The sequence below is a fragment of the Symphalangus syndactylus genome, chromosome X (genome assembly GCF_028878055.3).
Source record: "Symphalangus syndactylus isolate Jambi chromosome X, NHGRI_mSymSyn1-v2.1_pri, whole genome shotgun sequence".
In the NCBI taxonomy this organism is placed as follows: domain Eukaryota; kingdom Metazoa; phylum Chordata; class Mammalia; order Primates; family Hylobatidae; genus Symphalangus; species Symphalangus syndactylus.
The window spans coordinates 101,215,310-101,228,377 of NC_072447.2; the positions used below are offsets into that span (position 1 = coordinate 101,215,310).

The 13,068-nt window shown below is 41.6% G+C and overlaps 1 protein-coding gene across 3 annotated transcripts in view; it reads left to right on the forward strand.

The window, feature by feature from the left end:
- The first annotated feature begins 338 nt into the window (after positions 1-338).
- Positions 339-13,068, forward strand: part of DIAPH2 (diaphanous related formin 2) — a 953,710-nt gene continuing 940,980 nt past the window's right edge. For 2 of the 3 annotated variants that reach the window (XM_055269479.2, XM_055269480.2), the window contains exon 1: positions 339-899. In XM_055269479.2, coding sequence (XP_055125454.1) covers positions 768-899 — 132 coding nt within the window. In that variant the 5' untranslated portion in view covers positions 339-767. The remainder of the gene's footprint in view (positions 900-13,068) is intronic. The other variant, XM_055269478.2, reaches the window with a different exon arrangement.

Below are 13,068 nucleotides of genomic sequence, written 5' to 3' on the forward strand. Positions count from 1 at the left end.
CACAGTCTGTCGAGGCAATTAATCAGCACTCCCGGTGGTTTTCCTATAGGATGCCAGTTCCGTTGCCAATCAGGTCTTTCCACAGAGTGTAGCAGGACCACACCCCCCGAGAGGCCTCAGGGAGTGAAGGTGCTGCGGCCCACAGAAGTGAAAGCTGATACTCAGGTTGACCCGCCAGTTAAACTTACAGGCGGATCCTCCCGGGCCTCAGTTTCCCCATCTCTAAAATGGGCTACCCTTCCTTTCTCTTGACTAGTTCCCTCCCTGTTCTCGCTGGGCCACTAGGAAGTGAAATCAGTGCCTAACCGCAGCTGAAAGTCCTCTGTTAGGCTCCAGTCACCGCGCCGGGCATGCTCAGTAGCTGGGGCCGGCTCGGCTGCGGGAGTAGGAAGCAGCTTTGCGCGCCCGGGCGGCCGATGCGGGCACTTTGAAGAATCACGTGTGTTGAGGCCCTCTTAAAGAGATAGGCACCTACTTTTCCCTCCACCCTAAACACCGCCCTGAGGGCGGCGGCGACCGTGGTAATTGCAACTGCTCAGGGGCAGGGCTTGCCCCAGCGCCGAGTAGTGGCAGCGGCGTGGTTGCGTCGGGGGTGCCTGGGAGCCTGGAGTCCCGGGGGCCTGAAATCGGCAGCTTCCCGGGCAGACACTCTCTCCCTCAGGAAGAGGTGCCGCCGAGTCAGCGCGGGGCAGTGTGAGCGCCCCGAGGTGCTTTCTCAGTTGAGGAGAGGTGGGGTTACAGGGCACAGGTGACAGGGCCGGAGAAAGATGGAGCAGCCCGGGGCGGCGGCGTCGGGAGCGGGAGGCGGCAGCGAGGAACCCGGTGGGGGCCGGAGCAACAAGCGGAGCGCGGGGAACCGGGCCGCCAATGAAGAGGAAACGAAAAACAAACCCAAATTGGTGAGTGCTCCCGCAGCCCCCGCCGGCCTTAGGGACAGGGAGAGCCCCGGGATCCTCCTGCCATTGAACACGGGGGCACCCGGGGCCCCCTCCCAAGGATGACCGCGACCTCGCTGTGCAACTCGGGGAGCCGCTAAAGGAGTGGCCACGCCGAGGCGCGGAGACGGCGTGGGGGCGGAAGAGCACCCCCTTCTCTACTTAACCCCTTTCTCACTCTTGTCAGCCCGGGAGGCGGTGCGGGAAGGAGAAAGGCCCAGCCCCAACTTGGGGACACCCCGAGTACTGGGTAGGGCTGTTGTTTGTCTAACTTGTGGGCGCAAACCTTTGCGCGATTCCATTCTCCTCCCACCTCTTGTCAGTTGCTGTTTTGCCTCCTAACGCGTAGGGTCCGGGGCAGGGGAACCTCCCTCATTTTTATTCCAAGTCCTTGGGAGCCCACCTACAGCTTCGCAAATCAAGAAGAACACTATTTATGTTCCCAGTCTTTCTACTTTACCAGAAATCTCAGGAAGAGGCGCCTACGTGCCTTTTTCCTCCTCCTTGCCTCTCTCCATGTGCTCTCCCAAGAAACGTTTCTTTGGAAGGGTGGGGGCGCGTGGGAGTTTGAGGCTGGGTGAGGTACCACCAACTGACGAGTGTGTGTAATAGGCATAGTCATACAGTACTTCCACTTAGTTGATTAAGAACGCTCAAAAGCAGTAGGCACAAACTGTGCAAATCTCACCGTGCTGATAGCGTGAACCGATGGTAGCAGTCCATTTCCTGCCACTGAATTTGCAGAGGAATGAAATCGATGAGGCCTGGTATTGCATTGGGAAATACTGGAGTTTCCTCAACTCATCAGAAGGGTTCCGCTTTTCGTAAACTTTCTAATTTGGGTGGTGTGAGGGGAAAGGGTTTTCCTGTACAAATTCAGCAGATACTCCTTATAGCTGTATTCTTAGTCCAGATCTGAAGCACAAGCCACGTGTTGAATGTATACATTTCAGCTTTAACTACCAACTTGATTATAATAGACAAGGAGAGGGTGACATATAAATAAAGCCGTTTCTTATGGCATCTGGCCATTTGGTTTGGATCCAGTACAAAACTGTGGTTTAATCAGTGATTAAAAATTTAAGTAAAAAGTTAACTGATAGTTTCCACAAATGGTTTGGTACATCTAGCAAGAATCTGCCACTTTTAAGAAGTATGCTTTCGAGAAAAAAAAAAAAAAAACACTTATCTCTGTTAGTAGTAACACCTTGATTATATTCTTCTCTTCCCTTTAGCCATTTGTCTTGTTTCATCTTTTATGTTTTACTTGCTTTGACAAGGTAACTAGATAGTTATGAGATCGTATCATTTTCAGTTCCTAGCTAACTTCACTGTTCTGGTTCCTAGCTAACTTCACTGTTCCGTGTTGAACATAGCTTGATACGGTAGAACAAGTATTTGAATCCAAGAGTTTGTTAATATTAACACGAATTTTCTTTTTTTGCTCAAACGTAACTTTTGAGCCTTACGTGATTTTACAAGCAGATGTGTCAGAGTTAACAAAAACAAATTTAGGAAGACATTGTGGCACATTTTAAGGCAAGCAAGTTGACCAAACAGTAAGATTTAGTAAGCTTTTCAGGAAAGAATTCATCTGGGATTCTTAGAAGTTTGCTAGTAAGATAAAACTTTACTTAGATAAAATTTTATTTTGAGTATTATGTTAATCTCTGAACTAGTCCTTAATTTGTGTGTGTATATGAGTGTAAAGGAGTTGTGGTATGGGATTATAAAAGAGAGCCATATGGTGATAGAAATTATTTGTGTAGGTGATCTTGGGGGATAGGGGTTCTTAAACTCCTGAAATTGTATGAAAATATTTGAGTGTATATGGGTACGTTTATTTTTCTGGGCCCCATAGCTTTCATCAGTTTATCAAAGGCATCCATTACCTATATAAGAGTAAGAACTATGGCATTACGAAAGATAGAAAGTAAAGGAAAGGACAGTTGATTCCACTCTAAGTTACTGGGTAGGGGAGAAGGGGAAATGGCATTGACCACACAGGTGATTGATATTGAAACAAATTCTTCTGGTGGTAAAAAGGAAGTTAACTACTCAATGTCTACATAGATTAAAATTTCCGCTACAGAGGAAAATTAATTCAGTCGCTCTAGTGGATTTATAAGGTATAAGGCTTGTGTAGTTTGGTTGTTTTCATTTAGTTCCTCAGAATTCTGGAAAAACGGAAATGGAGACGAAGTCTCGCTCTGTTGCCATGGCTGGAGTCCAGTGGCGCGATCTTGGCTCACTGCAACCTCTGCCTCCCAGGTTCAAGTGATTCTCCAGCCTCAGCCTCCTGAGTAGCTGGGATTACAGGCGCGTGCCACCACACCTGGCTAATTTTTGTATTTTTAGTAGAGATGGGATTTCACCATGTTGGTCAGCGTGGAAAGCATATTTTCTATAGAGAGGAACTGCTTTCATTTATATCTTCAACTTTTTAACGAGTATTAGTGAGAAATTTTTCAGAGTGGCATTTCAACAGTATAATGATTTCTATTTAAGATTACTTAAATGAAAATTTAATGGAATTCACTTCAGTTTTTTTCATATAAGCATCCTCATAATGACCCTTTCGTTTTGATTCTTTTAAAATACGGCATTCCTGTCTTGGACTCATCACATTTTGAATAATGCATTAGTAGTAGAGTTTTGGATTTTATGTAACTATTTTGGTTAGGCCCAGATTGCAACATGTCATCAAACAGCATGAATCTTAGATTAATTTGTAATTTGATGTCAACCATGGAATGCATTTTGTTAAATTGAGAAGAGAAAGCTCTGTAAGCGTTGTGAAGGAACTACATCTTGAATCCCACTTATTTAAGGCAGTGATTTAACCATTAAGAGAGGCCAATGTTGATGCAGAACACCACTTATTTAAGGCAGTGACTTAACCATTAAGAGAGGCCAATGTTGATGCAGAACACCGCACCCCACACACTACACGGTAGTGTAGAGTGACCTAACAGTATTTGATGTTTTTGCATTTTTGACTTTGTGTTTCTGCATAATTTCTGAAGCCTTTGGTTCTTCAAACAGTAAAGTCAAATTAGTTAATTTTTCTGGTTATTATGTAACTTCCTGAGTATTTGGTTATTTGTTTACAACTGGATAAATTATGTTTTTATTTATTTATTTTGAGACGGAGTCTCGCTCTGTTGCCCAGGCTGGAGTGCAGTGGTGTGATCTCGGCCCACTGCAACCTCTGCCTCCTGGGTGCAAGCGATTCTCCTGCCTCAGCCTCCCTAGCAGCTGGGATTACAGGTGTGCACCACCATGCCCTGCTAATCTTTTTTGTATTTTTGTAGAGACGGGGTTTCACCATATTGGCCAGGCTGGTCTCGAATTCCTGACCTCAAGTGATCCGCCCCCCTCCACCTCCCAAAGTGCTAGGATTACAGGCTTGAGCCACTGCACCCAGTCTTGATTTTTAATGATAAGGTATGAGCAACAATGATTTCATTTATGCAATACAGGTTTACTGAGTACCTACCGTGTGCTAGGCATAATTCTAAGGGTTGGTGATACAAAGATACTTGAAGTCTACTGAGACAGACAGGGAAGTTAATTAATGCTTAAAATGCAATGTGAACCAGACGTGGTAGCTTGTGCCTATAATCCCAGCTACACAGGCTGCTAAGGCAGGAGGATTGCTTGAGCTCAGGAGTTTGAAGCTGCAGTGAGCTATGACTATATCACTGTATTACAGCCTTGGTGACAGAGAATCCATCTCTTTAAGGAAAGAAAAAGCAGTGTGATAAGTTGCTATAGCAATATGTATGGTGGGGGGTGGTCATGGAGAGGCATCTACGTAGAATTGCATGCTTGAGTAAGAAAAGGCTTATCGCAGTAGGTGACATTTGCAGCTGAAGGCTGAAGAAAATAGGTGAGGGAAAGGCATTCTAGGTTGAAAAAACAACATATACAAAGGTAAACAGATAAGGGAGCATATCCAATAAAGAAAGTTCATTTAGATGAATATGGCTGAAACAAAGGGTACACATGGTGGACTTGCTAGAAAAGAGACAGGGTCCAGATCATGACAGATCTTGTATGCCATGTTAGAGTTTCAACTTCTTTCTGAAAGTAGGGGTAACCCATTGAAGAGATAAAGGCGGAGAATGACCTGATCAGATTTGCGTTTCAGAAAAAAAAGTACTTTGGAGAATTTGTTGGAAAAGCATGCTAGAATGGAGGCAGGAAGACCATTTAGAAGGATCAGAGTAGCATAAAAGAGTTTTTGATATTTAGAGACCTGGATTCCAGTTGCAGCTTATCCATTCATTCACTTACTAGCTCATCCATTTACTAGGCGTTTCTCTCTGCACCTCAGTTTCCTTCTGCCACCTCCCTTGCCTCTCCTTAGTACCACCCACCCTGAACATCCCCACCAAATCTGAAATGTCCACCCCTTTCTCTTTTATAACTTTCACCCTCTTTCACAGCCCAGCTCATGTCTCAGTATTCTTTCACTCTTCCATTAAATCTTCACCGATTACTTCAGTTTAGTGAGGGCTTTCCTTCTTCTGGACTCATAACTGTCATGAGTCTGAATGTTACATGCTGATCTTGTCTCTGCAAATATTTTAAACTGCCTCTGGGAATGGGTCCCATTTTATGTCTATTCTTGAAAACCTGGCAGGCCGGTGCTTGGTGCAAAACTATTCAGTAAATAATTATTAGCTGGGGATTGTTTTCCCTTATATACCAGATATTTTGAGAGTGTAAATTGGTGAAAAGAGGCTTTTTAAAAAAATGTTTATTTGTATATGCTTTTTTTTTTTTAAGTATGTGTACTCCATCAAATGGACCTATCCATACATTCCTCTTTGTCTTTTCTCTAATTTTGAAACTCAGTAAACTTCTTCAGGGCTGTGAGAACTCTTCTACCCCCAGCTTGTTTGAATTCTTGTGATGTCAGAGCCTAAACTTCCAAGCACAGAAACAGTACCAACAATGCTGAGCCAAGTAACATTTTACTCTTATTAGCAGGAGACTTCATATTATTGGCAAAAGAATATGGAACGGAGAGCCAAAAGACCTGGGTTCCAGTGTCCCATCTATCTTTTATTTGCTTGTGATTTCTGATGAGCCATTTAGCACCAGAAGTTTGAGCTCTTTGGTTAATGTCTGCCAGTTGGAGATAATGCTGCCTGCCTGATTTGCTTCACAAGGTGTTTTAGATAAAATACAGTAATGAATGAGAAAGCATTAGGAAATTATATATTGTTATACAAATATAGAGCATTTTTATTAACCCCTTATATTACTTGAATCAAATATGATTATGGTTGGATGGTTTAATATCTTTCTTGCATTTTGACAGTGCTAATGTTATTACTGTATAAAGTACCATAATATGGTTATATGTTGAAAGATTCCTTATTCTCTCCCCAATACCATTTGTCCCTTTGGAGGAATATACATTCTATCCTTTTACTAAGATTTAATTCTGTTGAATGAATATAAGATGTGAGTCTAATTTTTTTCCATGATAATTTTTTGGAGAACTAGTCTACCCTTTTCTTTCATTGCGTCAATTTGAGGCATTAAAATTTTTTTAAACAAAACTTCCATTTGATATCTGTGACATTATGCCTTGTCAGGCAGCTTACTGCCTTTGTACAAATAAAGAAACTGAGTCACTGAAATGTTAAGAGGACTGCTTTAGAGATAAGTTTAAAAGCTACCTCCTCTATTGTAGAAATTATCCATAGCACTGAGTCATCGTGCTTCAGGGACTCTGAAGGTGAAAAAGTTATTCAATTTTTCTTCTTTTGTTCCTTTTTGGAACAGTTCTAATTGTAATCCACCTAGATATTATTAAGCTCTGGCAATAGCAACATGTTACTGAAGTGAAATCATATTCTTTTCCAACCTGCTCTCAAAGAACACTGTAAATAACAGCATACATAATATATACTAATTTATATAAATCAGCACATCTGGTTAAATGTTACTGGGTACCACTAGCACCACAGGGGTTATTACTGAAGACCCAACTCCAGTCTACCATGCAGAAGAGACCAGTTCCTTCTGCTGGATTTGGGGTGTTTGATACATTTTTTTCCCCTCAAGACAGGAAAAACTATGATGATATCCACGTAACTTAAAATATAGTTATAAGCTTGATATCCAAGTGGGCATGTTGTGGAAGACACCCTTTGTGGGATACAGCTCAAAACTGATGCATTTAAAGAAAAAGATATATTTTCACATAGCTATTTACTGTGAATGTCAGTAATGGAAAGAAATTAACTCATACTGATTTAAAACTTATTTTCCTGATCAGGCTGAGTCTGTTTCCAAATAATATACTCTGGCTGTAGCTTAAACAGACAACTGAATTCTGATATTTAACTGGCTTTGTGTGAGGTTACCTGGCAGGGAAAGGTATTGGTCCCTTTCTCATGAAAGAATGTAGAAAACAAAATTCTTACTTATCACCATTTACACAGTCTTTGGTTTATTGAAGATTTTACTGTATTGCTTTAAGGAGAGTAAGCTACATTGCTACAAATACATACCAGCATATTGGCCACCAGCTGTATACAGTGTGGCCTGTGAATGAGTGAGAAGCTTCTAGGTGGCTATTAAGGAAGGCCTAGGTAGGAATCCAACACTTCATTAGGAAGGAATTATTCTGAAGTGGCTGTTGACTCAATCACCTGGCAGTTCTGGCACTCACCCAAGGGAGAAGAGATTTTGGGTATAATCCTTTTTAAAAAATCCATTTAACAACAAATAATCTATTTGTTGTTCTGTGATATGATAGACATCCAAGCTTTAAAAACAAAGATCTGCTCAAAATTAAGAGGAATTTTAACCTACCCTTAATTTGTTGGTCTGTTATTAAGCTAAAAGTAAAAGAAATGAACTTTTAAACTTCATAATATGAGCCAGTTAATGAGACTTTTTTTTACAAAACTTAAACAAATTTTCAAATGTGCTAAAAAGTAGAATAGTACAATGAACCACCACCATCTATCCATTGCCCAGATATAAGTTATCTACATTTTGCAACATTTGCTTGATCCATCCTTTATTTTTCCCTTGCTAAAGTATTTTAGTGCAAATCTCAGATATCTTGTCATTTTACTCCTACATACTGTCACGTCTTTAAAAATTAAAATTAACATATTCCTTGGTATCATCCAGCATTCATTCCATAATCAAATATTACCAATTGCCTAAAAAAATTAGATTTTTGATCTAATGTGTACCTAATTAATGTACATGTCACTGAACTCCTTAAACAAATACAGCTTTAAGTTACTGGTAAAATCTTATTCAGAGTTACTCCACATAAAGTGCTATCATAAAGCCTCAGCCCAAATTAAGTTCACTTCTGTCTTTAATTCTGTAGAAGTATCTGGAAAGGTTGACTATACAAGGGTGGGTAGGCTCCTTGGAACCGCTATTATGTACCATCAAAAATAGAACAAATTAGTTTTGGCTTTACTCACTGGTTGGGCAATCACTAATTCTTCATTTTGCAATTTGTGAAGTGGGGTGGGGCTTATGTGTAAGAATTTTCCTTTCAGGGAAATGCTGTAGATAGTTAGGCAAAGGAAAATTATTCTTCATTTCTCTAGATAAAGGGTTCATATGACTCTTTGACATTCATACCCCACCACAACAACTAAGTTTATGTTACTGGCTCTAGTTTTATTTCAAAACAAATGCCGGTTTGGTCTATCTTTGTTTTTCAGCCCCTTTGATATAGTCTAGGTTGCTGAATCTGGATAATTGGGTGAGTAAACCTTTACAAAGAAGTTACCCTTATTGAGATGTTTGTGGGCTTACAATTGAAAACCAGACTACACTAATGAGGTGATGGAGCTGGGGATGGGTGGAGTGGGTAAATATGAGAAATCAACTTGGGCAAATGGCCTAGACTCCACACAGATTTACTAAAGAAATTGTGTAACTACTACTTTCCAGACAGCAGTTTAGTGCTGTTATTGTGCTGAGAGGCAATAGGCAAATAATTTCACTAACTGTAGACTCAAGTAGATTTAGGCTAGTAATCTGTCTCCACTCTGCAACTTCTAGACTGACCATTTACTAACCCAGTCAGTTGGGTAGTTTTCCTCAAAACAGCTAGATGAGTGATAATTGTTGGAGCCAGACAACTGGCATTTTCTTCTTTTGTTTGGCCCAGGGGAGGGAAAACTATGGAGGTGGTGTTTTATGTGCTCTGAAATCAATCACTGATAAAGTCTTAAATGCTTAGTAGTCTACTGTGCTGGCTGAAACTGTTTACAAAGATTCTATATGTAGATAGCAAGACCTTGTATAGGCTGTACACTTGCATTGTGAGCTTTAATAATGTATACGTATAACAGAGACAAGGTCAGTATGTATGGGTGGGCCTTGACCAAGGGTGTAAGACCACAGAGGTCACACCACTTACCAAATCATGTGCCAGTTACAAGACTATGTCTTCCTGGGGCCAGGTTTTCTGATTCACACAGAGGCGCCATCTGAGCTAGCTACTACATTTAAAGCCAGATGGATTTTAGTCTCATACCTGATAAGAAATTCAGCAAGGAGTCCGGGCATGGTGGCTCATGCCTGTAGTCTCAGGACTTCGGGAGGCCGAGGCGGGTGGATCACTTGAGGTCAGAAGTTTGAGACCAGCCTGGCCAACATGGCGAAACCCCATCTCTACTAAAAATACAAAACTTAGCTGTGCATGGTGGGAGATGCCTGTAATCCCAGCTACTCGGGAGGCTGAGGCAGAAGAATCGCTTGAACCCAGAAGGCAGAGGTTGCGGTGAGCCAAGTTTGCACCGTTGCACTCTAGCATGGGCAACAAGAGTGAAACTTCATTTCGAGTAGGGATTTCTTATTTTGTCATTGGTTCTGAGAAAATAATGTAAGATGTATATCTATGTAATATCCTACACCTGATTACTTTTGCTTTTGAATTATTGAAATCTTCAAATGTAGATGGCTGTGCCCTTGAGGGCCTAGGTTATAGTTCAGTATGTTCCTTATCTTCCCCAGCTGAAGGCTTCTCCCTTTCTGCACTCCTTTCAGCAATTTTCTTGACATAATTGTTTCACAGAGTTTCATATGGTTACGCATTATCTATTTTATCTATTTTAGATGGAGTCTCACTCTGTCACCCAGGCTGGAGTGCGGTGGCCCGATCTCTGCTCACTGCAACCTCCGCCTCCCGGGTTCAAGCGATTCTCCTGCCTCAGCTTCCCGAGTACCTGGGAATACAGGCATGCACCACCACGCCCAGCTAATTTTTGTGTTTTTAGTAGAGGTGGGGTTTCACAATGTTTCCCAGGCTAGTCTCAAACTACTGACCTCAAGTGATACGTCCTCCTGGGCCTCCCAAAGTGCCGGGATTACAGGCATGAGCTACCGCGCCTGGCTGCATTGTTTTTTTGAAATTTGTACCATGCTTATTTCCACTTTCATTGCTTACGATACAGGGCAGAACATGTAGAAAGTTAAGATGGGTTAAAACAAATTTGGCAGAGGCATTTCCTCTAATATGCTCTGCAATCTAGTACCTCACATTACAAAATCAACGTTTTTCAGAAGTGTCAGTGTGTACGTAAAATATTTGTGAGTGAAAATAAACTTCTTAGGGTGCCCTCAGCTTGTTTTTCATTGATATTGCATTAGTTTACATTCTCTACCTCCCCACCCCCACTTTGGTTGACTAGCTAATGGTCTTTGGTCTTTTTTTTTTTTTTTTTTTTTTTTTGAGACAGAGTCTCGCTCTGTCGCCCAGGCTGAATCGCAGTGGCATGATTTCGGCTCACTGCAACCTCCGCTTCTTGGGTTCAAAGAACCCAAGCCTCAGCCTCCTGAGTGGCTGGGATCACAGGTGTACGTCACCCCACCCGGCTAATTTTTTTTGTATTTTTAGTAGAGACGGGGTTTTGCCATTTTGGCCAGGCTGGTCCCGAACTGGCCTCAAGTAACATGCCTGCCTCGGCCTCCGAAAGTGCTGGAGTGACAGGTATGAGCCACAACGCCTGGCGCTAATGGTCTTTAAACAAGCTATTACAGGGAAGAATAAGTTTATGATTCAAAAATGGAATGGCCTGGATTTTATCCAGGCTGGCAGTTTAGATTTTCACGTGTTTGTTTTACGAAAGTAGGGCTTCCCTGTATTCTCTTATCTCAAATTCTTAGGCTTCTTCATTACAGCCTATACTTGCTTCATCAAACTGCATTCAGATGGTCTTGTAAGTTCCCATGAGAGCAAAATCCTACATTTTAATATAAGCTGAGTCGGTCTGGGACAAAATACTAGATTTTAAATGGCCATTATCTCTGTATAAAATGGAACTGAGGTATTAGTTACACTTTAGGAACTGTGTAGGGCTCTGGGCCCAATTTTTCACATTCTTCCTATGGGTTCTGTTATAGCTAATTGTAGGTCAAGATATGTTACAAATCCCTACTTTCAACCTCCTCGCTCCTCCTTAAATAATGTTACTACTTGCATGTTTATAACTCTGAAGGGCATCTTATTTCTTGTTGTTTTTACTGATTTCTGTGACTATTATCAATGGTGTATCCTATTGTCTGACCACGGAGATAACAGGCAGAAGGATGGCCATTGGATGTTAAATCAATTACTGAATGTGACAGAGATTTATTTTAAAGCCTTTCCTATCCTCACTCATCACCATGTAGTTATGAACTAGTCGAAACTTCATTTTGATCTTAGCACCACCACTTCATGTTTTTCAAGATGCCTACATTGTATTTTATGGAATCTCAATATATTTAATATGCTATACAGAGTTGAAATAAGCTAAATAGGATATTTGATCCTATTAAGTGTTTTTTAGGAGTTTGTTTCTGGTTATTTAAAAAGGTTGGGCTGGGTGCAGTGGCTGATGCCTATAATCCTAGCACTTTGGGATGCCAAGGCAGGAGGATTGCTTCAGCCCAGGAGGTTGAGGCTGCAGTGAGCTGTGATCGTACCACTGCATTCCAGCCTGGGTGACAGAGTGAGACCCTGACTCTAAAAGAAAATAAAAATTTTTAAAAAAGGTCATATAGAAATAAGCCGACTACTTTTTAAAAATGTGACTCTGGACAAGTCATTTATTTTTCTTCTCTCTGGGTGTCAGTGTATTCTGTAAAATAAGGGAATTGAAATAGATGATCTACAAAGTTCCATTTAGCTCTGGCATACTGGGAGTCAAAGTTTATTGAAAGCTGCAATACCTCTACCTTAACATAAATACAAGACCTCTGGATTCCAGTTAGACAAAAAGTTGGAATTAGGCTGAATGCTAAAGAGTGAATATCCCAGTTAACTTTATTGTCCAGTTTCTGGAGTCTAGGTTAGCCTAGTCTAGTGAAGGCCACATCAACATTTCTTTTTAACTATGAATTGTACGGAAGGTAATGGTCTGAGCCCTAGGGAGTGCTGGCTTCCTCTGCGTCATCCTGATTCTTGGGAGGTTGCTTTGGTTCAGTGACCAAGTACGGTATGCAAGCCTTCCCAGAGGTGATTCTCAATAGTACACAATATCATAGGTACCAGTTTTTGTTCTAAGTGCTTTGCATGTATTTGTTAAGAACTGTGCGAGGTCTGGGATTTTCCCCTACTTACCTAACTGTTACTGTTTCATGGATGATTGCAGAAGACCCAAAGGACAAAAGACAGTTTATTACTCATTGCAAAAGCAGTAGCCAGAATGTCAGCATGACATGCTGGTTCACTATGACCATAAGTCCCATCGTGGGTAGACCAGCATGATGGCCACAAACGGAGTCAGTGGCATTGCAGGAGAGGAACACTGAGCATGGAGGTTTGCTACTTTTATAGCATTAAGAAGTCAGCTTGATCTTTGGGGTGGGGAGATATCACCTCATCCTCAAGGTTGTTTGCTACAAACACAGCCATGGGAAATGGCCCCAGTAAAATGCTGTCAGTGCCTTTTAGTCTTGGCATAGCCAGCAAGAATGGGCAGGGGATGCTCAGGGATTCATGGCAGATTGCCTCCTTGATCAGTTTTAACTCATTTCATCCTCACAGCCATCATTTTATAGGTGAAAAAAATGTCTCCAAGCAGATGAGTAACTGGCCCGAGGATATGCAAAGGTGAATTTAGAATTGAAGACCAATGTGGGGCCG